The 25,556-nt window shown below is 43.3% G+C and overlaps 1 protein-coding gene across 1 annotated transcript in view; it reads right to left on the minus strand.

Moving 5' to 3' along the window:
• The window catches only part of kif6 (kinesin family member 6), a gene marked incomplete at both ends in the record, with an annotated part of 56,607 nt that overhangs the window by 12,099 nt on the left and 18,952 nt on the right, over nucleotides 1-25,556 (minus strand). Inside the window, 5 exons of the mRNA XM_079752295.1 lie at nucleotides 1,634-1,736; nucleotides 11,579-11,677; nucleotides 17,504-17,615; nucleotides 19,531-19,636; nucleotides 22,590-22,693. Of these exons, the coding sequence (XP_079608421.1) occupies nucleotides 1,634-1,736; nucleotides 11,579-11,677; nucleotides 17,504-17,615; nucleotides 19,531-19,636; nucleotides 22,590-22,693 (524 nt within the window). The remainder of the gene's footprint in view (nucleotides 1-1,633; nucleotides 1,737-11,578; nucleotides 11,678-17,503; nucleotides 17,616-19,530; nucleotides 19,637-22,589; nucleotides 22,694-25,556) is intronic.

Raw genomic sequence — 25,556 nt, forward strand, 5'->3', positions numbered from 1 at the left:
TGGAGAGTATAGTGTTCACGTTTAACAAGTGAGTGTTGAGAGGATGCTTGTACAGTGTGTCCTTGCGTGTTTGAAAAATAAATAAATGTATATATATATATGTACAGCGGGGCAAAAAAGTATTTAGTCAGCCACCAATTGTGCAAGTTCTCCCACTTAAAAAGATGAGAGAGGCCTGTAATTTTCATCATAGGTATACCTCAGCTATGAGAGACAAAAGGAAAAAAAAAAAATCTAGAAAATTACATTGTCTGATTTTTAAAGAATTTATTTGCAAATTATGGTGGAAAATAAGTATTTGGTCAAAAACAAAAGGTCATCTCAATACTTTGTTACATGCCCTTTGTTGGCAATGACAGAGGTCAAACGTTTTCTGTAAGTCTTTACAAGGTTTTCACACACTGCCGCTGGTATTTTGCCCCATTCCTCCATGCAGATCTCCTCTAGAGCAGTGATGTTTTTGGGCCTTCGCTGGGCAACACAGACTTTCAACTCCCTCCAAAGATTTTCTATGGGGTTGAGATCTGGAGACTGGCTAGGCCACTCCAGGACCTTGAAATGCTTCTTACGAAGCCACTCCTTCGTTGCCTGGGCGGTGTGTTTGGGGTCATTGTCATGCTGAAAGACCCAGCCACGTTTCATCTTCAGTGCCCTTGCTGATGGAAGGAGGTTTTCACTCAAAATCTCACGATACATGGCCCCATTCATTCTTTCCGTCACACGGATCAGTTTTTACCAAAAAGTTCTATTTTGGTTTCATCTGACCATATGACATTCTCCCAATCCTGTTCTGGATCATCCAAATGCTCTCTAGCAAACTTCAAACGGGCCCGGACATGCACTGGCTTTAGCAGGGGGACACGTATGGCACTGCAGGATTTGAGTCCCTGGCGGCGTAGTGTGTTAGTGATGGTAGCCTTTGTTACTTTTGTCCCAGCTCTCTGGAGGTCATTCACTAGGTCCCCCCGTGTGGTTCTGGGATTTTTGTTCACCGTTCTTGTGATCATTTTGACCCCACAGGGTGAGATCTTGCATGGAGCCCCAGATCGAGGGAGATTATCAGTGGTCTTGTATGTATTCCATTTCCTAATAATTGCTCCCACAGTTGATTTCTTCACACCAAGCTGCTTACCTATTGTAGATTCAGACTTCCCAGCCTGGTGCAGGTCTACAATTGTGTTTCTGGTGTCCTTTGACAGCTCTTTGGTCTTGGCCATAGTGGAGTTTGGAGTGTGACTGTTTGAGGTTGTGGACAGGTGTCTTTTATACTGATAAGTAGTTCAAACAGGTGCCATTAATACAGGTAACGAGTGGAGGACAGAGGAGCCTCTTAAAGAAGAAGTTACAGGTCTGTGACAGCCAGAAATCTTGCTGGTTTGTAGGTTACCAAATACTTATTTTCCACCATAATTTGCAAATAAATTCTTAAAAAAATCAGACAATGTGATTTTCTGGATTTTGTTTTTTCATTTTGTCTCTCATAGCTGAGGTTTACCTATGATGAAAATTACAGGCCTCTCCCGTCTTTTTAAGTGGGAGAACTTGCACAATTGGTGGCTGACTAAATACTTTTTTGCCCCACTGTATATATATAGTAGGAGGGGGAAGCCCAACGTCTTTGTTTCCCACTTACCTTTGTTTCAGGACCGCCTTGTTGTCCTCAATGGTCAGGCGGTCCTCGCGGTCTCTCATGAAGATCTCAAAGGCCTCTTCTTTTCCCACGGACAGCCGGGGTCCTTGGGACACAAGGTGCATCGTGTCAATTGGATTAGGCAGCAGCATCACACAGAACATAATCTAAAGGGTCACATGGTACAAGGTTTGTGAGTTTAAGAACATTCAAAGGGCTAAATCAGCAAACTTTGGTAGGTGTTGAAATTGTCTTTGTGCAGATGGAATTGTGTGGAAAAGTTTTAGGTTTCCTCTTAATGGTTTTAAAGCTTAATATAACCAGTGTGATTTGGACTCTGGTTGTGTTTGAGTGGCCATTGTTTGTACTAAGTCCAATCAGATGGATGCCTTTAGCCAACAGGATACAGATGGAAACTAAACAGTGGAGAACCGTGGAAGACAATCCACCCCGATGCAATAATTGAAATCTTGTGAAATCTAGGAATGGTAGTAGATAGAAAAGACATTCTTTAGGATGGCATGCCCATAGCTCTAGTTTAGTTTGTCCACCATTTCCAACATGAATTGCAGTGAACAAATGGATGTGGGATGACAGCTTATGAAGAAGGTGCTTCTTCATAAGCTGCTTGAGTGGCAAAACTAAGCTAAAAACTAAGGCTATGGCTACTGTCAAAAAACGGTATATCAATGAAGTTTCTAATGTACTTTTTAAAAAGGCCATCTCCTTGCTACCACCTCTCAACCCATGTTCTGCTGATAATCTTGTAGAAAACTTAAAAAAAAAATTGAAAGTCATAGATGTCATTGCACCTTATAAGGTTAAAATGATTTCTGGAAAGCATAAGGCACCCTGGAGAAAAGCTGCTTCTGAAACAGCACAGAAAAAAGAATGCAGGAAGGTTGAACGCATCTGGCGTAAAACAAAACTTCATATTCACCATGATATCTATAAAGAGAGCCTCCATGACTACAATTTAGACTTAAAAAGTGCTAGAGAAACATTTTTCTCCAATATCATTAAAACCAATACTAATAATGCAAAAACCCTATTTGCAACTGTTGACAGACTGACCAACACTACAACACAAATTCCACCAATTCCTGGATGTGCCGAAATTTCCTTCAACTAAATGAGGACAAAACTGAGATAATTGTATTTGGTGCAAAAACGGAAAGGCTTAAAGTAACCCAACACCTTCACTCTCTGTCCCTGAAAACCTAAATTAAAGGCAGAAATCTAGCGGTTATCATGGATTCAGATTTACATTTCGACAGTCACATCAAATCAGTTACAAAATCTGCGTATTATCACCTTAAAAATGTAGCAAGACTTAGAGGGCTCATGTCCACCGAAGACTTACAAAAAATGTACATGCCTTTATCACTAGTAAGCTTGATTACTGCAATGGTCTCCATACAGGTCTCCCAAAACAAACACTAAGGAAGCTTCAGCTTGTTCAGAATGCCGCTGCTAGAGTTCTAACAAAGACCAAATAATTTGAACATATTACACCAATTTTTAAATGATTACATTGGCTTCCTGTAGGTCAGAGAATTGATTTTAAAATCATGTTGCTAACCTATAAATCCCTACATGGTTTAGGCCCAAAATATTTAACTGATATGCTTCCACTACATAAGCCTTCTAGACCACTAAGATCTTCTGAGACCAATCTGTTAATTATCCGCAGAGTAAACACGAAACATGGGAAAGCAGGTTTTAGTTACTATGCAACAAATAGCTGGAATAAACTCCCTGAGGATTTAAGACTTGCCCCAACTCTGATCCCCTTTAAAACAATACTGAAGACTTTTATGTTTGCTTTAGCTTTCTGCTAAATCTTAAATACATTGCACTTTCTAAAAAACCTTTTTAACTTTGCCTTTATTTTCTATTTTATTGCTAAAATGCCATTTTAACTTTCCCTTTATTTTCTATTTTTACCAGAAAGATACATGATCTGATACCAGAGAGAAAGGATAAGGGTTTGAGACCCAAGTTCTGTCTGGGTTAGAGTCCTAGAATCTGGGTTGGAGTCCGAGAGAAAGGACCAAGTTCCTTTAGGTCGGGTTGGAGTCCGAGAGAAAGGACCAAGTTCCTTTAGGTCGGGTTGGAGTCCTAGAGAAAGGACCAAGTTCCTTTAGGTCGGGTTATAGTCCCAGAGAAAGGACCAAGTTCCTTTAGGTCGGGTTGGAGTCCCAGAGAAAGGACCAAGTTCCTTTAGGTCGGGTTGGAATCCCAGAGAAAGGACCAAGTTCCTTTAGGTCGGGTTGGAGTCCCAGAGAAAGGACCAAGTTCCTTTAGATCGGGTTGGACTCCCAGAGAAAGGACCAAGTTCCTTTAGGTCGGGTTGGAGTCCCAGAGAAAGGACCAAGTTCCTTTAGGTCGGGTTATAGTCCCAGAGAAAGGACCAAGTTCCTTTATGTCGGGTTATAGTCCCAGAGAAAGGACCAAGTTCCTTTAGGTCGGGTTGGAGTCCCAGAGAAAGGACCAAGTTCCTTTAGGTCGGGTTGGAGTCCCAGAGAAAGGACCGTTCCTTTAGGTCGGGTTGGAGTCCCAGAGAAAGGACCAAGATCCTTAAGGTCGGGTTGGAGTCCCAGAGAAAGGACCAAGTTCCTTTAGGTCGGGTTGGAGTCCCAGAGAAAGGACCAAGTTCCTTTAGGTCGGGTTGGAGTCCCAGAGAAAGGACCAAGTTCCTTTAGGTCGGGTTGGAGTCCCAGAGAAAGGACCAAGTTCCTTTACGTCGGGTTGGAGTCCCAGAGAAAGGTCTGAGTTCTGTCTGGATTAGAGTCCCGGTGTCTGTCTGGGTTGGAGTCCAAGAATAAGGCCTTTGGTTCGTGGTTAGAGTCCTGACGTGTGTCTGGGTTAGAGTCCTAGAATCTGTGTTAGAGTCCTAGAATAGAAATTGACTAGAATCCAGGTTGGAGTCCCAGAGAAAGGACCAAGTTCCTTTAGGTCAGGTTGGAGTCCCGACGTGGGTACCAGAGAGACTGTTGATCTTAAATACATTGCACTTTCTATTTGACTCATTTCTTTGCATATGTTTCTTTTTACTTATCTATTATTTTATTTTATTGTATGACAATGTTTATATGTGAAGCACTTTGAGTCTGCCTTGTGTATGAAAAGTGCTATATAAATAAAGCTGCCTTGCCTTGCCTATGGAAGAATTGAATACAAACTGACAACTGGGTGTCAGGTGAATTTGACAGAGCTCAGCAAAACCAATCTCCCACAGGTATTGGACTGCAATCAGGCCCCCAGATGTTGGGCTCCCCACTATTGTCCTCCCACTTATCTTATTATACAAATTGAGGATCATTTTCCAGCACTGAGCAAGCAGCAATGGAATTATATATAGATACAAAACCACCAACATACGCACACATCAGGCTGTCTCTGGCAACCTGCAAACAGCCACGAACCCATCGCAGGTGCAATAGCCTTTAAACAGGCAAAATGATAACACCTTTACAGATGAAAGAACATATGTAATTTGCTATATCACAGTTGATATAACAAGAGCAATGCGGGAGATTTTTTTCTGATACCTTGCAGTGGACGGCACAGAGTGAACTGTTTTACTGTATTATCTTCCTGTTTTTAAAGTTTCAAATTATTCGAGTTTCATGTCCTACCTGGGTGTCTGTTGGACATGGTGTGTATGAGTACTTTCTTAAAAGTAAATCTGTAAGTCTATTTTACGTTTACAATGCAAAAAGAAAGGACATCTTTATCATCGTTAAGTGTGTTCATCGTTATTTGTACCGTATCTGTGTGCTTACAAACTAAGCCTTGACTTGGAAAAAGCAACACATTGCAATTTTTTTCTTGGCCCATTTTACACAAAGGAAATTAGTAAATAAGTGAAAATCTCTCCTACCAATCTCTCTACCAGTAATGAATGCACAACTGAGGCATCGCACAGTGGATCCTGAGTCAACAAGCTAAGCTAACAAACAACTTGGAAGGAAGTATTTGAGAAAATACATGGCAGATGAGGAGACTGATGGCAATACATTCCAATAGTCAATTACATTTTCGGCTGTGTGGATGGACTTTAAATCTGCTGCTTCTCATGCTATTTAATGGCCTTCCGGATGTTAAATACTTCAGGAAACCAACATTAGCATGGTTTTATTGTTATGGTTGATAAGGAGTTATTAAAAACTCTAGCAGGGAGTGATCAATCTTTGCCATCAGCTTTCAACCTTTTTATTTTTCGTCGGGATGAACGAGGGACATTGGTTCACACATTGTCAATTCTCAAAAGCTGCTACAGGCATCTGACAATCTACACAAAAGTATTGGTTAAAATAAAACAACAGATTAAGATAACATTAACACATAGGAGCTTCATTGTATTCAAAGATGGAAAAAGGCATCTTCCTGTATCTTTTATTGTATATTATAATGCATCATAAAGACGGATTTAAATAGAACAATGTGGAATCTGGTGGTGCTCTGTGCTCTAGACAGAACATCGATACATCTCATTCAGTACGATTTGTTTGTGTAAAAAAAAAAAAATCCTTTTTCTAAGATTCATGGACCCGTGTAACAAACAGGATCCGAGCTGGAAAAGCGCGCTAGTGTTGAGCAAACCCTGGGAAATGTATCAAAGGACAGTTAGGAATTTAGTTTTTCGTTTTTTTATGGAAAGTGGTGATTGGAAGCAGGAGGCATCTTGCAGGCTTACGTTGATACGGCCAACTTTAACAAACATGTCTCAAGGCTATCCGAGGAAAGCTCACCCTGCGCGCCTGTTGGGAAAGACAACATTCCACGGATAGCTGTCCGAAAGTTATATGACATCATTTTGTGTTGTGCTAGCATCTTCTGTGGGATAATGATATCACGTATGGCCGTCGCCAACTTTCCTAATTCTCTCTTTCCGTGCTCGAGTGCTGACAAACCGCTGACGTTTAACCCAGAAAGGAATTTCCTCCTGACTGTTGTTGCTGTTTCGACAATAAAAAATAAAAAATCATCATCTAAAGCTTATGCATTTGGAATCAAATCATACTCTACCTCGTTTTTTTTTATACAAACGAGAAATTGGCAAACAAGAGGTAGGATGTTTGATTTCAACCATTGTGTTTGTTCATTTCATTCCCCCAATCTGGTTGAATCTAATGAAATGAAACAGAAATAGATGTCCCAATCGAATCAGATTTCCATTCAGATTACAAAAAACTGGCTTGGCCATCGTCTGCTAGAATCATCAATGCTAAAGAAAAGGCTTTCTTTACATTTATATAAAAATCTCGGTTTTAAGTTCCTGTCTTAGAACAAGAACATCCTGTGTGTCTATTACTGCTATTAGTGTCCATCAACCTAATATAAAAGGCATTTTCAGTAGCCAGGAAGATACACTGTTTAATAAAGTGTGTGTGTGTGTGTGTGTGTGTGTGTGTGCGTGTGTATGTGTATGTGTGTGCGGATGACATATTACACATATAATCTGTACTTTTACAAAATGGAAACAGATTCCATGTAGAAATCAGAAGGATCTTGAGCCTTCTTAGCTCCAGGGCCCAGGATGCAAGGGTCTGCTCAGAGGTAGCTTAGCCTAAGGAGCTATCCTATCTAGTATGCTACTTTATACCATAGGTTTGAAAGTAGGACACACGATTTATCATAAATGGTTTCCATGGAAAGGATAGCATCATTATACACACATCTATACTGTTTCTTTCCAGCAGGCCCCAATTATCTAAAAGCAAAGAGGTTGTTTGCAAAAGTGAGGAGGCCCCTAAAAAACATACATAAACATCTCGTGAGCCACTAAACACAGGGAAAGGATACATGTATTCCATTTGTTTTGAATTAACACAGGGAGAGGAACAATGACCTCATGTCTAGGTAGTTGGTTGGTAATAAAGGGCAGACAAGAGCTAAACGGTAAATGTGATATGGGCTAACTTGTAATTGCTACTTGTATTGGAAATGGCCTCACCGAGCCAACATTTGACAGTCAACAAAACATGTACCAGCTGCAGGCCGTCCTGTTGCCTCACTATGAAGGCATACCACGGTATTTACATGCAAGCATTATGGAGAACTGCAGCTTTTTTGCCAAGGAATACCACGTAAATGAAGTGAAATGGAAAAACGGATTAATGCCGGATTCTGTGAAATTGAAATTATGCAAACACAGGCCGACATTTAGGTACTTTGACTGCAAAACAACGATAATTTTTTTATTCACCTCCATAGCTTTTGAAAGAAAAGCTGTTTTAACAGGTCGAACTGAAACATATCCTTTTCTATGATTAGTGTGCAGCTGGACAATGTATTTTTGGTCGACAGTTGATCCAATGGGAAAGTTATTACTCATGTTTTCGTTGCCATGAACTTGAGTTGCAACACAGAAAGGGACATAAAGAGATCTTTATCACGCGTGAGAAAAGCAGAGGCACATTCCAGAGTTGACATGAAACTTGGGATAAGAACGAGTGATAAGAGAATGAATAAAATGCACCTTGTGAACTTGGGAGACTGTCCTGATATTCATGTAACTGGAATTCACGCAATGAACGGTATGTTAATCGTAGGAAAATATTATCAGTGACTTCCTCCATTCATCTATCTATCTACTCATCCTTCCATCCATCCATTTATCCTTATTTTCAAACCCTCCAACTGAATCAGGATTGTAAGTGACACCCAACGGCAATGTCTAAAACCAACTGAATTACCAACACCATAGACATGTTGAACGTTCGATACACTGACAATGGCTAATGACACTTACATTGGATCACACAAATTGGACTTATATAATAGTAATACAGCCAACTACAGACATGCACTTGTATTGGTATATTCCAGAATCAACCTGAAGTTTCTGGTGTTTTTGGCACTGTCAGGAATGCATGAGGGATGTCTTTCTACTGCATTCTGTTCTGTTAAACCTTTCAAATTCACATATATTGCAAACTATCTTCTGAATTCCCACTGTTACTAGACAACAGCTAACCCTAACCCAAACATTATCCTTCATATTGCTCAAGAACTTATCAGCATCTCAGACAATTTCATAAATCCATGTGCCATTATGATCCTTGGGTAAATAATGTGTATATGTTTGCTAATAAACATGACAGAGGACAATGCAAGTGAGGTGTTAGCTAGCTATGGGCTAGCTGGCCCATGTCCCATCGTGAAACAGGAATGTGTTATGACCGACATCCCTCACCAAGGGAAGAAACAGCAGGTACAGTGCACTGTGCATGTGTTAATCTGTGCAACACAGCTTGGTCATGTTTGGATGAGCAGCATCTTTTCATTTCGTTATGAAACAATGTATGTGGTTGCATTTTTCCTAATGGCTGATGTTGCATTCAGAATAATCTGATGGATTCTCATTTGTGTAAAAGTAACTTTGCTGAAGATGAGAAGGGCCATGGAATTGCGGTTTCTGGCGATAAACAGATTATAAGTAAGCGATATGATGGCACGGTGAAGTTTGAAGTGCCCACGTGTAACTGTCTGACTTCTTCAATGGGAATCTGGTCAACAAGATCATCGTCTTATCAAACATACAATGTGCTGCGTTGATGTCACTCTTACAGCCATGGTGCGGTGTGTTCACATCAGAGCAGAGTGGCTGTCTCACAGTCAGAGATCCACACAGATGCCGGCTGTAGTGTCTACTCCCTCATGAAGAAGGGTATTAGATACAAGTTGTGGAGAAGCCAAAGCAGCGGGGCGAGGGGGGCTAGAAGGAGAAAGCTTCCCAGACGATGTTCCTTCTTGGATCACTCCCCCTCCTATTGGAGGACCTCTGCGCGTGGCACATCGTTGATCACAGCGTTGCTGTAAACCAGCACTCCGCACGGCCATCTATCAGCACCACGCTCCACGCTGTCCACTCCCCGCTCCGCTGATGGATCACTGGGGCTCATTCACGCTGGACTCCGTTCAAATATGTGGGGGTCGTGTTGTCTTTAATAGGCTCCGCTTTCAGACAAATCCCTGTTTGCAATTACCTCTTCCGCTGGACCTATTCCCGCACCGGGCATCATTACCGAAAAACGTCCCGAAAACGGAGAGGGAGCTGTGGTTAACGAAGACGGTAGCGCGTGTCTGGATGAGATGGGCCGCTGGCTGGAGCCCATTTAGACCGTTGGCTCCGACCGCACTCATTATGAGGGTTCAGGTTTATCATCACACACGCTACGCTGCCCTAAACCAAAATAAAATGGAACGGGAAGCCTAATGAGCACTGGCCGCGGGCTACACAGCGACTTTCATAAAGCCTGGATGGACTTATGATGACCTCTCCACCTTTGGGTTTGAAACTATATCTCAGTCTGAAGAGGGTAATCCAAGGTTAGAAGGGTGACAAGGTCACATGTTTAACATGTGCCCATGTTAAACTAGTCCATTGGTATCCACTGTTCTTTCCAACCCCCCCCCCCCCCCCCCATTCTTTACAAATACAGATATATTCAGGCATGTGCAAGCAATCTACTGGTTTATAGAACCATGCACACACATTTCTCCCTTATATGTGAAAAGCTTGTGCTAATTCAATACTCCCAGTCCACACAAATACAAAATGTTACTTTATGTGAATCTCTATATCTATACATATCTGGGCACGGGTTGCATATGTGCTCAAGTGTTTGCATTACACTCCTCCAGGATCCATGGCCGCCCATCCCCTCAGCTTTTATGAGCCTCAAGTCATCAGTCACAAATTGCAGGTTTAGCATAATACTGCCTGGTGTTGCCTTTCTGGAGCACGCACACGAGCCACCTCGGTGACCCCCAAAGAGGAAACGCGTTAATGCATGCAAAGCTTCGCGGATGATTTTGTTTAGAACCAGGGGTTCGCACCGGGAGTTCTGGAACAGAGCGAGACTCCCCGGGATGCCAGGAGATCCTCGAGCCCGGGGATTTGTAATGAAATCGAAAGAGTGTGTCTCGGAAAGACGACCTCAACCGGCACACACTCGTGACCACAAGCAAACGCGCCGCTGCCGACATTCCAGTCGACAGAGATCACCTCTCTCGGAGCGCGGCCCGCCACCGCTGGCGTATTCCCTTTCCCGCCTCCCGTGTGCAGAAGGTGCCATTTATTTGAAATCCGTGTTGACGAAACTGACAAAACGTTTTATCTTTAATGGTTTGTTATTATCATGGTGGCTTGTGTTTTACAAGTGTGAATTAGCTGCGGTTTTGATCGCAAAAAGTGCAAACGTCAGAGCTTTGCAGAAGGAAACACCTCAATGCCTTTAACCTGATAATATGGCGTTTCATTTAATCCTTATTTTATGAGAAAGGGGTTCAGACACACAGGAGATGTGCTTTGATCCTGAACCTTGCACGTGATAGAAAAAATTAAAAGGCTTTGACGGAGGCTTTCTAAGTATTTTATACCTGACTGAGGTATAAAATAGAAAGAGAAAATAAGAAAAAGATCTATCCATACATCTCCCTCTGGATCGTGCAATCATCAGTCCTCTATCTTCCTCAGCTTAAGGTTCAAAGCTAAGGGGAACCGGCGGACGTTTGGAGCTCTGCCTGGGCCGAAAGTGACTGCAGCATCCGAGAGAAAGATTAGCCTTTTCAGAAACGTATTGTTTACGTGTACAGTGTTTTTGGATGGTGAAGATCCGTCCGAGCAGCGATTTATTTAATACCCGCGTGTTCGGGGGTTAGGATTCCCGTATACACAAATAGTATATCGCTACGGTGTGTGGGATACAACATCGCTCATTCGTTAATACCCAACGAAGGTACTAAAAGATGATCACAAAAAAAGTATCTCTCTTTTTTTATACCTCAAGTGTTAGTGTTCAAATTTCCCACTGAATCAGTGGGTTCATTGGCTCTTTAAGTTCTCCTATCGGTACTCAGTCCTGGCAAGTACCCAAATGTCAGTTCTTGTATTCGTTCTTGGACTCAGAAAGAGTGGAATTGGTGCAGCCTTACCATTTAGCTGAGCCGTGGTGTCCTGGTCTCTGGTCTTCTCCGTCTCCTCCTTCTCGCTTATCAGGACGCCTCGCACAGCTCGATTCAAGGGAATAAAGTCTATTTGGATAACAGACATAACAGTGGCAAGTTATCACTTCCATGTCATTGTTTTGTCTTCTTCTGTCGTCTGGCACCTAAAAAGGCCACAGCAGACGCCACTGCAGCCTCCTAACGAAGACGGACAGAGGAAGTGTCCAAGGTGATGTCCTGGATTTTCCAGAGGCAGCCGCTTCCCGGCTCCAGGGGTGCGTCTGCTTTAGTGTGTGCCCTTACAGGCTTAGTGAAATGTCACGCTCTGTCTCAGAGGAGCCAGTACAGAGAACAGCAGACTCCCAGACAAGTCTCAGAGCATGAGCCTGTGCGTGTGTGTGAGCAGAGTGCACATTTGTGGTGTAATTACGTCCACGTGTAGATGTGTTTGTGTGCATCTGACAGTGTCACATGTTTTACTTCGACCGGCAACATGTCATGGCGCATTAGGTGAACGTGTTGCATTGGCTTTTCTTCCACACCATGAGCTTGCTAACTGCTTTTTTGGGTGATTTCAAATACCTTTTCCAGACATCACTTTCAGATGGCCTCGCATATGCTTGTGGAATTACAATTATATGTAAAAAAAACCTCCCAAATAATCCCAATCATTTTAGCTGGACTTTTTGGAGACAAAGATCTTGGAGAAAAATACATCCTCAAACTTAAGCCTGATGAAGTTCAACATGCTCAGATCCAGAATACGTATTAGCTAATATCAAGAGATGTCAAACATCTTTCAAACAATAAATAGATTCCACTTCTGAACGTCGATTTGCGGTTAATACTTTTTTGTGAAGAAACAAAAAAAAACACATGCTCATAAAAGTGTGCAGGGACAATCTAGCCTACCTACATATGGAAAACAGCTCAGGCCATATCGGCCTGCGGTTCAAATAAAGTGTGGAGTGTGTTTGATGCCCTTTGACAACCAGTAATTCACCGTCGACACATTAGTCTGTTCCTTAAAGCCCGTCTCCCTCATGAGATTAGAAGACATTTGGCTGCGGCCAGACCGAAGCCAGGGGTTGGTCAGCGGATAAATGATTATGTTCCATCAAACAAAGTCAAGGAGTCTATATTTCCAGTGACAGATGACCATGTCTCGAACAGCGGCGTGGAGACGCAACGCGGCAAAGACAGAGGGGACACCGGCAGTAACAATGAAGGGGAGCTGGAGAAGGAGCGAGCTTTCCAATGAAACCAATATGTTCTTCTTCTGAGCACCCCGAAAGCCAAACCACAACAATTCCTAATTACCTGTACATGCCAAGTCTTTAAAAGACAATATTCACGTTGCCGTGGTTACCCCTTCATTGTTTGGTGGAGGTTATTGCCTCAGACCACAGTTCAGCAGGTTTTTCCATTATTGAGTTATTCAATAGCCCCCTTTGAGCTGATTAAACTCTTAAAAAAATATATAGCATGTATAGGATCTACAGGCATGTGCACATGCTATTTGCTCAACATGTTGTGGTCTTTTAGACACAGTTCACCATTTTTGTCCAATCTTTTTTCCTCATCTGATCTGAACCCGCCATTGTGCTCTGAAGAAATGGGAAAACCACAAAATAAAATCACCACATTCGCAAAATGTCCTAAGGTTGGCTAACTAGGGTTACATCTAGGTCATAAGTGAACAACATAATACTTGTATTGTACTGATATTATACTTGGGGCATATTTACTTTGTATTGTGTAATGGAATAAATCATACATTATTAACAACTTGAAGACAGTTTAAAGGGAAATCACAGTTTAAGGAGTATTTATCTATAAATATCGGTGCAGTAACAGTGTAAAAACCATCTTGCTATGTTGTGCAGATCAAGTTTTTTTACTCACTACATGTGAGAATCATGTTATCTAATGGTATTGTTGGTGATGACACACATTCAGACCTGAAGAGTTGCTGAACAAACAACAACAACATAGCTTAATCAAAGAACAAACAATCCCATACAATTTATTACTTAGCCATTTAGCGGATGCATTTAGCAGATACAAGTTGGCCATCCTGCTCAAGTGTGCCCACCGGCAGTCTGCGGTCTGTGGGCAGTGGGGCTTCAACCCAGAACCCTTGGCTGGGAGTCAAACAGCCTAACCACTAGGCTAGACTTTCCTGAGGTAAGCATCGGTGGCTATCACAATGAAAAATGGCTCCACTGCCACGTAATCTTGTAAACTAAAAGGAACGCTCCAGAGTGGAGTAGCAAGGTTGTTTTTCTTCCAACGTCTCGCCATTAAAAACCAGAGGGTATGAGGGCTAAATCCAGAGATAGGTATGTTGGTAAACATGTGAAATCTGTATAACATCAACCTCTCCCATGATGTACTCCTTGACATCAGTGGGCGCCATGCCTCTACATCACAACACATCAAACAGTCCTTTGAAGGAAGCTCTGAGTCCTGTACTCAGCCACCTTTGGCCAGCATCGGCTGCAGAGGCTTTTTCTTTACCCACGATAACAGGACAAATAAGACGCTACCGAGATAGATGACACCAATGGTCAACCAACAGCTTGACATTATCACATTTCAAATAAACCAAACGTACACATTCTAAAAGAATAACAATAACAGACAAAAATAAAATAAGAAAAATAAGTGCGATGCTAGGAACACGTTCTGGCGTGCGCTCACATAGTGATACTTAAATACAATCAGGATGTGCCACTCCTGTGCGCGTTCCTCCACGCCAATGCTTGGAATGCCTCCGAGCATTAAGTGGGAAGTAGGGTAAGGACTGGAACTCACACGTGCACGCACTCACCGGCATGCGCATACACATGTCCGTTCCATACTATAATCTATTCTAATCTGCGAACTAAAAGCCTAATTGAGTCATTGAAAGATGGAGACTGACGGATAAGAAATGGAAATTTAAATCAACCAACATTCATTTGCATTGACACACAGAACTGATTCCCAGCTGGCAAACCAAACTCCCCAGGCTTGGGTTTGTCTCCTAATACTGAAAATCACTTGATGATTTTACGAGATGTTCTTCCGAAAATCTGACAGCAACCGCAGATATGAGAAAAGCACTATAAAATCATCTATTTCAACTTGATACAAGATGTGTTTGAGTGTACTACAAACAATGACATTTGTCTACTTTCGATGGGACTAAATATTAACAAACATAGAATACACCAATTCTCAATTGAGATACATTCCAAAAATAACAACGATGTGAGTGAATCTTTGAATACATTTCCCTGAAAAACTAAAACAGTTTTTATCAAGTTCTACAAAGTTAAACTTGCTTCAGGGAGTAAGCAGGTTGGGGAGAGTTCAAAGTATTGGGTGTCGATTCCTCCGTGAAACAGCATGTCCCCTAGCCGGACAACAAAACACTTTTTCTAACATCACCAGAACGTTATGTACGAGAGAGTCAGTCAAGGGCCTTTCGAAAACACTGCGTGAAATTTGGCCTGCACACATAAAAAAACATCAATAATCAAGGCTAGCACAGTACAGCTGCTAACACAGACGTTAGCATGCGGGAGTTTATCATACAGGGCTTCAGAGGAGCCTTTGAATTATGGCAATAAATTCCACTGCCTTATTCTAACCCAGGGGAATCAGGCGGGGATAACAACTTGACGTGAGAGTTTATATCTGAAAATCACGAAGGGACTCTTAAGGGAAGCCCGGGGTGCCAAAGATTGTAAACACATTGTCACGGATTACTCGCGCCGCATCCCGGTGCCAATTGTGACTTTCACGTTAGCGCCGATCTGTCATGGATACATTGTAAACGGACTGCATTTTGTGCACATTGTGCTGTGGACCCGCGAGCCAAGACAGAACAAACCTGCCTGTTATTACTCCCCATCCTGCGCGTTCCACCATAAGCTGGGAGCGCGTACCCCCTGATTTGTTCTGGAACTTTCCGACCAACCAACTCTCCCAGCACCAGAGGTTTACACATGTATACGGTACGCTCCTTGGGGAAGCCTCCCCTGAACCCTTTTGCCCTACTGACTCATCAAGGGGTCAAGAGGTCGTGGTCATAAACACCAGACTTCTAAGACAGGAGTCGTTTTTGGAAAATGGAGGCGCCCGTGTGCGAGAGACAGATATCGCAAAGGCAAAACCTTAAAGGATCCCATTTCTATCTGAAATGGCTACGACTGCAGCAGTATGTCGAGAACAGACATTTATCAGGCGTTTGATGGACCGAGTTTACGCTCTTTACAAGGCTTGGAGATGTATTGTGCATAAATGTTTCCCACGCATGCTCGACCCCTGGATTAACCCGAGAAGTGTCTCTTGCCACTATTCCCTCTCGCTGGAAGGCTACATAAAACCCCACATCGACACAATGTGACCGCCCCTAGAATTATCGTAGGGGACAACTCACGCCTAATTCCCCTTACCTTACCAAACCCCAAATTTGGGCCCTGTCAAAAGGTGCTTTGTCTTTCAAAATATGTGTTCCAAGAGGATAATGTAAATCAAAATAAGTAAATGTGTCTTTTTGACCAGCCCGTGTCTATTTCACCGGACCGCTCGCACTGTAGGGCCACCGACGGTCCTGCTTAAAAACCTCCACACAGTTCTGTCTGTATATTAGCCTGCCTCTATTGTTTTGTTTGTGCCGTTATGGTATTCCTCATTAGGCCATGGATGTGTCATCGCTCTCTCTCTCCCCCCTCTCCATGTGAGGTTCAATAATAGTTCCCAGGTGTCTCAGTGGGGGGGGGGGAGGCTATATATGGCTAGCTGGGCACAACCCCTGGCTGTCCTGTGGTTTCTTCCTCCAAGGAGGGGTATTCTCACATCATTAAGGCGAGGTTGGTGGAGCTGGAGAGGGCGAGGGGATAGGGGTGGAGGTCTGTGGGACCTGAGACATGGAGATGACTATATGTACATGGGAGGCAAGAGGCCATTACCTGGCGGATGTGGGCTTAGCGTGTACCGGCGGACTGGATGGAAGGGGGTCGTAAACATATAGGAGTGCTAGCGCTGATGTCATGGCAACAGGCCTTAGAAGAGTATGTCTCACGCACACAGACAAACCACCCCAGTGGAACGAGTGCACCCTCACGGACCTATAATAAATAATGGAATTAATAGTTCTGACAATATAAATAAAACCATCTGTATAGAGGGAACAGGTATGTAGAAATAAAGGTCGTTTTTTGCTTCTGAACACGCGATACAAGCATTGCGTGTTCCCAAACGACGTGATCTTCATCGTTCAACTTATGTATGATGTGGAAAAACGTCTGTGTGTCATCCTGAAGGGTACCCTGTCGATGTTTAATTAAGCCTGAATGCTCCAAAACAAACTCTGCGGCAGAATATGTTCATGTCCAATTTACTTTGGAGGGCCCTCGTCTTTGTGGCCAAATCATCAAACAGTCGTCTAGATTTTTCAGACTAATGTGAGATGATCTAATGAAAAGCCGCGGTGGGGCGGGAAGGGGGCAGCCATTAGAAATATTATCTTTGAAAATGAGGGATAACAACCAACGACAATTATGATGAAGTGCTGTCATTAAAAGAAGGTATATCTGAAGATACTTATTAAAACAACATCAAAGCTCCATGTGTACCTCAGAAGGCCCAGTGATGAATTCAACCATATTTAAACGCCATGGTTTGTGTGTTTATACAGGCATGATTATGATTCCACTGTACGGAAACACTAGCTGATTAGGTTAAGTTCAAACTTTTTATTTTAAGTTCCATCTGAGACACTACGTCGCCTCGGTTCCGACGTGGGAGGCTGGCGTTGTTTCGGGTTGGAATTCTTTTTTAGGAATTATAAAACATTCTACTGAAACGTTACAATCACACAAAAATATATAGTGTTTTCCAAAAAGATTAGAAATGTCTGACCAGGTGCTGTAGCTACTGCTGACAGAGGTGTGAGCTCGTTCCCACTCCCATTAGCACGTCCTAGCTTCTCCTGGATGATGTTCAACTGCTGTCGGAGGCCGGAAACGGTGGTCTATGAGGAAAAGTAAAAAAGGTTCACCCAATTAAACTCGAAACTTGTTTTTGCTCAACTCTCCTGTAGTACACACAGTTTTCACTGATGTTTAGGAGTCTAGAGCTGATGCGTATTTCTCAAACCTAGACTGTTGGATATTCTGCAAATATTTAAGAGTTACGGTTAGGGTCAAGAGGGAGGGGGAGTCAAACGGCCGACAGTCAGAGACCCTTCCAGGCTACTGCACTGCCACACAAACACACCAAAACCAGGCTGGAGAAATGGGAAATGTGAACCAGATCCTGGGTGCCTGTGGACTGCAGAATGAGCCGGCGTGTGACCAGAGTGCGATGCTTGAAGGAATGTAAACCCAAGAGGAGCCGTTGTGTTTCAGCGCTCATAACAGATGCAGAGGGATAAACAGTCTGGAACGGTGTGCGGGGAATGGCTGGCACAGTACGTCAGAATAAGTAAATAAGGACTTAAAATTAAGTGAATAAAGCTGTTGATTCAATAAATATAGATTAATCATGGCATTATAACCAGCATTGAACCCATTTGGCGATGGGTTCAATGCTGGTTATAACGCCATGATTAATCTATATTTATTGGATGAAACCTTTTAAATGGGTTTTCACTTTTGCTCAAACCACTGGGTACTTAAAATGGTGTCAGTGAGTGCAAAACACTGAACTCTATTATGTATTATCAACAAAATTCCACAATGTAATTACTGAGTGATTATGTTGTAATGCAGTTGTATGAAGTGGTTCCAATGGTGTCATAATTCTGAGCTTTGCCTTCAACAGTGATTTTCATTCCATGAAAAATATTGCAGTGACGGGCAACATATAATGAAAGGAGCACTTGAAACAACACAGTAACCAAATCAATCTTGTATGCAGTGTATTTGTAAATGTGAGTTATTTCATTTCTTACACCACAATTGGTACGCTGGGCTTGAAATTAATATGAACAAAACTCGAATTCCCCTTTTTTGGGGGTCTTGGAATAGCTAACCACTACGTTTGTATATATATATATATTTTTACAGTTTTATTTTAAGACCATTCAGGGCTCGCATCTGTCCCAAAACACATACATACCTCGGGACAGATGGCTACCTCGCAGCAGAGTATAGGTCAACATTTGGCGCCTTTTCTCTAATTAGTTGACTGAGGACTATCGGCAAACATTTGAGTGGCTGGGGCCCAAGTGGGACCATGGGAAAACCAACAACCTACTACCGAGTGAGGTACCAACCGCCTCCCTTGGTCTCACCGGACGGCCAGCCGAATCCACCACTGCCCACTCACTGTGAATAACAGTTCAACAAGATATACATATGTATACATGTATGACATATATGTCATTTCTATCTTTAGCACTTTCAATGAGTGACACAATTGGCTCCTGATTGATGGTCATCGGGATTGAAATCCGGCGTTAAAAATGGTATTTCAGGTGTTCATAAGGCCATGCAGTACACAGGGGCAGTCAGTCGGGGGAGCCAGTCCTAAGACAAAAGTGTGGTGAGTTGGACACCAGGGGAGGTAGTGCACGGAGTCAACCAAGCATATTAAATGAGCTCCCAATGGCACCGTGTCCATCAACCGTGAGTGAGCATTACTTTTTCCCCATCCCCTTCACATCAGACTTTGATGCGCACCATATGCTGCGATGCAACCCAAGAATGCACATGAATCCGAAAGACCAAACAAGCTTCAAAAGTGAAAAAAGGGACAGAAAAAAACTCAACAATGGATTTCAGAGAAGTTCATCCATTTTAAACAACGATGTCATGCAACCCATTCCAAGAATAACATCTGTTGAAAGAATTGAGAGGGAGAGGACTCCATTGGATTCCAATGAATAACATATCACACTATAGCGGAACACCGGTGGGGCGATACCCGTCGCTCAGACTGAGTACCTTCAGTAAAGTGAAGCAGCGGTGGATCTTTCGGAGGTCGGTTCCCAGCGCCAGTGTCGCCTCTGGGTCAGTGTCGTCCAGAAAGTCCTTCACTTGCACTTCTAACCTAGCAACACACATTCCACATCATTACAAATGATAATGCAGTACATAAATATTAGTAGATGCAGAACGAATGCATTAACTTGTCAGTAGTATGTACAAGTAGTGCAATAAAAAACACAAATACACACAAACACACATATCCATGTGCACACACATACAAATGCGCACAAGCACACAAACACATGAGAACAAGCATACGCAAACACACACACACACACACACACACACATTCCTTGGGCCGAACCGCAGACTTCTATGTCTATATAGCGTTTTGGAAAGCCTCTCTATCACACTCGAAGCTGGACTGGAAAGCTGCCACTCCGAGAGTGGAAATCTGTATTTGTGCACAGAAATACAAATAAAAGAACCAGTCAGAAAAGAAAAACTGTTTGGGTTAAGGCATGCACCGTCCCCACTGGGACCGGGGCCTGTTGATAAACTACCAGGAGATGCTAGTCCAAACATTGGTTCTTCAAACTCCTGCAGCTCCCCGCCGGAGCTCTCCAGGGCCAGATGGATCTGGTGCAGCAGAAGCCGGAGGCATGTGGTCGTTGTGCTCGGTCCTTCATCTCGCCGCCACATGCCACCCTGGAATACCCACCGCCGTTTACATGTGCCGGGGTCTCAAAACAAACGCGCTGCTCCTGTTTCAGGGCCCTGCGAGCTGTCACGGGGGGGCCCCTGATAATAAAAAAGGGGCTAGAATTTGCTCAGTGTGTGTGTCTGTGTGTGTGTGTGTGTGTGTTTGTGTGTGGAGAGAGGGGATCCCTGTAACGCCATGCACAATATTTACAGAGAAAGGAACCATCATCTTTCATACGGAACCAGGACTCAATCGTTTTTCCAAATGGAGGTAAGCTAAGACACGCGATGAGTTCCGCGGAACAAAGAACAAGCTTGGGTTTTATGTTGTAGAGGGAATAGAATAAAATAGTATTTACATGACCTGTTCAGCTCAAATTCCACAAATGACTGAACGATGGTCGACTGAACAACGAGAGGAATGATGACCAAAGTCCTCATTCCAGAGCCCTGTGTCTCTAGTTCATATACAGCAGAGGCAGACTCCCGTGCTCCATCTGGATCAAGAGACCAGGGGTGGAAGATTTTAGAAGATGCAGCAAACATTGATGAGAAATAGATGCATAGACCAGGGCGTTGATCTGCTGCCACATGTAGTCCCTAGAAACTTATTCCCCAAAATGACAAATAAATAAGCATTGTGTGCACCGAAAGAAGGTGATGGCAGACAATGTTCAGAGTCGCTCCGAGTTTGCCTGATGAGTAAAGCACAATGAAGTGGAAGGGGGTTAATGGTTTAAAAAGGCTATCCTTGTGCGGATGTGCTTGGGGGAGCTTTAAAGACTTCAACGCTGGAGAAGGGACGTCCTGGATGAGAGAGCGCCCCATCGCTTGATAATATCTGGCCCTGAACGACACATGGGTAATAAACGTGGCCCCCGGTTCTATGCGGAGGGAAGAAGAATTTAAAATTAAGCACAAAAATGGTTTCTTGGCTGGAGCACGGGCCAGCGGGGAGCACTTTTAACTATGATGGAGGCCTGGCTGTGATGTAGCGGCAGCGGCCTTGTGAAATGACGTGGAAACCAACTAAAGGCTGAACACGGTGGAGTGAGGTCACGCTTCCCATAGCTACACTAGGCAGCATCAAAAATCTGTTAATCCAAAGTGCAGTTTTATTTGATTTCATGTTCATTATACTTTAGAATATAATATAGTTTGTTTCTGTCGACCCCCGTTGCTTGATGGAACGATGGCTATTGGCAGTAAATCACGTTTAAATGACTACTGAATCAGGCCGCAGATACAGCCTTGGACTTTCCTAAAACAGCTAACATCCGGCATTGACGGCACTATAGGTCACTAACTCTCATGCTGCCTTTATTATTGGTCTAACACCCCTTATCTTACTTGCTTATATTGGTTAACTGTAATATCCTTTCATGCTGTTCACTGCTATTGTCTATAACTCTGCCTGGTATGAGTTTTAGTAGGCTACAAGGTCTCCTGTGTTTGGTTGGATGTACTCAGGGGCAGATGCACGCATCTTGTTTGGAAAGATGCTTCAGTGTGTGGGAGAAAGTTTATTGGTTTACTGGATCTTCATTTTTGTCATGTATGTTACATTTAGTCTTCTTGTGCTACATAAAGCGATACACTTACTTTGACTCTTTTAATAGATGACTCTACAACCTAACTTAAAAGGGCAGCCGGCTGGGAATGCACTGACATTTTGAAGTTGGAACTGTAGGGGTCTAAACCAACCAATAAAGGGTAGTAGAGGCTTGGATCAGAGATGCTCTCATTTTAGTAAATTAGAAAAAATGTAAAACATATTGTGCGGTTCTACGGCTAATTTTTTTTTTATATATCAACCCCTCTTCGACCATGACGAGAAATGGCAGTTCCGAGGTGAAGCCCCATGAAGCCGGCAACTGGTTATGGCAGTTGTTTTTAATATTTTTCTTTTTAATCTTATTCCTTTGACTACCCAATATATTCTCTGTAGCACAAAAAATAAACTGTTATCGTCAAGGTCTAATAATTATACAAATTATCCTGGTTGTAAGAGTGACTGACACGAACAAGCACCCTCCACAAAGGACAAAAGGAGCTCCCATCTCGTCTCTCACTGGGGGTCTGAGGTGGGTTATGTTCTGGACGGGGGGGAACTGCAGCACAAAATGACATTTTCTTGGAAGAAGTAAAAGAAACAAAAGTTAAAACTCCTGCGGCACATTGTAGAGGCCATCCTTGACTGTACTCTCTATATCCGATACTTTACTGCCTTGGCTTGTCTAGCATTTCTTTCCCAGAATACACTCTAATGAAGCTTTCTCTGGTTCTGATAGATTTTTGATTCTTTGAAGTAAAAAGGACACACAATCGAACAAGAACATACAATGACAGCACATGGTGGGTGGTTGACTTACTTCGGGATCTCGTCCTGAGTGAGCTGGCCTGGTCTCTGTTCTCCCGTTACCATTGCGAGCTCATCCCTGAGGGACTGGTTCTCCCTCTTCAGGCGAGCAATCAGCTGAAATGGACACGGAAATAAACACACACACATGCACACAAACATACACAAACACACACACACACACACAGATCAGGGGATCCATCAAGTCTTTCAAACTTGTAGCTTATATCACAAATAGGATAAATGTTCAATATTTTCTGCGGCATAAAAAGTTGAAATTGCAAATATTGCCCTGTGTGTGTATGCAATAGCCAATTGCCCACACACAAAGGGCAGCCAGTAAGCTGATGCCAGTCGATGACCGAATCTTCCTGAATATAGTTTTGTGGCTTTATCTCTCCGATTCATTTTGAGGGCAACTCTGAGCGATTTCAGGCAACTGGATGCTTCAGCGAGAAACACAGGAAGCTAATGATAGCACACCATAACATAGCATTAAGCATATCCGGTGGCACAGAGCAGCACATGAAATCATCGGGCTCCCATCTATGTCCAAGTGTTTTGTGAAGGCCCTAGAGCACTCAGCCAGTGGGCAGGTTGCCGTCGGTAACCGCCGTCCGTGTCCAGTTACTGCATGTTTGTTAAAAAAAAAGACACCGCTCACCAAGTACCAGACAGTGGCACTTACGGCCGTCTATAGAGAGGTATGTAGATAGTCATCTTCTCATAAAGAAATCAGAGTGAGTGTGATATAGCAAGAATGTGCATTAACGTCAGAGCCATGATCCGAGGAAGAGACAGTGTGACGACAGGCCACTTTTTAGAAGACTGTTGAAAAAAACTTAAAAGGGATTCCACCCATTCAACTCCAGAGATTTTTTTTAAACCCACAAACCCTAACGTCACTATGCTCCCAACCTGCTTAACTCTGCTTAACTTCCAAAAGAAGTCCTTGAGTGCTGGTAATGAACCTCAATGAACCTGAAATATCTGCACAAACTAGGCCGACTCATTTGAGCCATTGAAGGACTAAGGAATAATTTTCCTATCTCTGTGCAAAGATAGCAAAGCATATTCATCCAGGGTCATCATATCTACGTTATCTTTGTTGATGAGATCTGGTGCCACAGATCTTTTCTTGGCCCTGGTTAAAGGGGTAGGTGAGGCTGGCGAGGTCAATATCTGGAGAGAATGTTGTCTGACTGACAACATTCTATAGCTATAGCAAGTCTGACTCAATAAGCCAGTTCTGGATAGTTGATTAAAGTGCCAGTGCAAATAGTATCAGTAATGATTCTGTTGCTGACAACACTCAATATCAATACATCAATCGATTATAAAAAGGAATTTATTAAGGTCTGCACTTTTTGACCACATCCAGTTAGCGACCATGAGTGAATCGGATAGCAATCAAAGCACAACAAATATCAGTTGTGCAAAATAAAGTGCTGCACAAGCATGTTTGCAAAACAAGTGATTGGCTCCTATTTACAAGACCCTTGATTGTTTTTCTATAAACAGAAGAAACAATCCCTCGGCCAGGGAAACAGAACCCAGACCTTGTATTCTTCCATCTGCAGCCCTTCAGTTTATCTCTTGATTAGTTTTGTGCCGGTCAGTGTACGGCTCAGGACTTTAACCCCCAGTGAGGAGGATCCAGCCGCAGACCCTCTGCCTTGGGTCCCCGTCCATCAGCTAGAGGTGGACCCCACCACTTGACCTATGGCTGTCTGATGTGAGTGCAGGGAGCCAGCCCACTGCACTCCCTGGCTCTGTGGCCAGCATGGGCCCGGCCTCTCTCGGGTAACATGTCTCGAAGGCATGCGAGGCTACGCCTGAACGCCGCGGGTGAGAAGGGGACTATCAAAACACTGCGGTCTGCCAGCCACCACCAGTATTATTGTTCAAATTGCATGTTACCGGGATATTTTAATAACTACGACAAGTTGTAAAAAGCCGTGCGGTGTGGTGGTGCAATGACCTTGTTGCCAAAATTGATGGAAAAAACAACTCGTGGGCCCAACGATGAAATGCTCCTGCACGGGTTTAATTTGATATAAGGTTTGACCTAACTCATCGAGGGAATTAAATGAATTTATGGAACCAAGGCAAACAGGTTTTTAAAAGTTTTTAGTTGTTATGGTAATATTATTTTTAGTGTCTGGGTTTTCTCACAAGAAGGACAGTTTTACCTCATTCTCTTTAAATGATGGCATGGCATATCTGGTTTCACGACCACACATCCTAAGGACAGAACCACTGCCAGCCCCAGGATTGTCTCGGTGGACCAACAAAACCAGTGAGAAGGTGGCAGCTGAATGCCAGACTCAACGACACTCCTGACACTGAGTCGCTAGGGAGCCATGGGGTCAGAGAGGGTTTACGCAAGGTCAGAGGTCAAACAAAGTGAACAAAGTTTAGCAGAGTAACGACCGGCCGCCGAGTGCCCCCTTCTCAAACACAGAAACAGTCAAACAACCCCCAGTTCTTGAAAAGAAACTGCGAGGTTTAAGTTAAGAGTCACCCAGTCTAGGGCACATTTCTTGGCTAATCCAGCCCCTATTGCATTCTATAGGCATTGACCTGCCTAGATGCCTACCTCTGCCCGTAGCCCCTCCCTTAGCGTCGTTCAGAAGAGCCAACCTGATGTAATGCTCCCAGCTGTTAGCAGACCGCTGGCCGCTGGACATGCAGTTTTAAGTTGCAGTCTATTTCAGAGGGCCCAAGCCACATAGTGCCACTGCAGCGCCAGGGACCACCGCATGCTAGGAATAAAGCCTGTCTCAAGCCATGTGACACATGATGTCAGCCAATCGCATCGCAGCGCTAGGTCAGGGTGGCGTGGTGAGAAAAGCGAAGAAAACCCGGGTTCAGCTGAAATCACTGCGATATGAATGGCTTTTTTGGAAAGCCCTTTTGCAGTATCTCATTGCTAGTTGGAAGCAGGCTTTTTTCTAAATTACAAGCGCTGTACATAATA

Source organism: Pollachius pollachius, assembly GCF_949987615.1.
Source record: "Pollachius pollachius genome assembly, chromosome: 15".
NCBI lineage: Eukaryota > Metazoa > Chordata > Actinopteri > Gadiformes > Gadidae > Pollachius > Pollachius pollachius.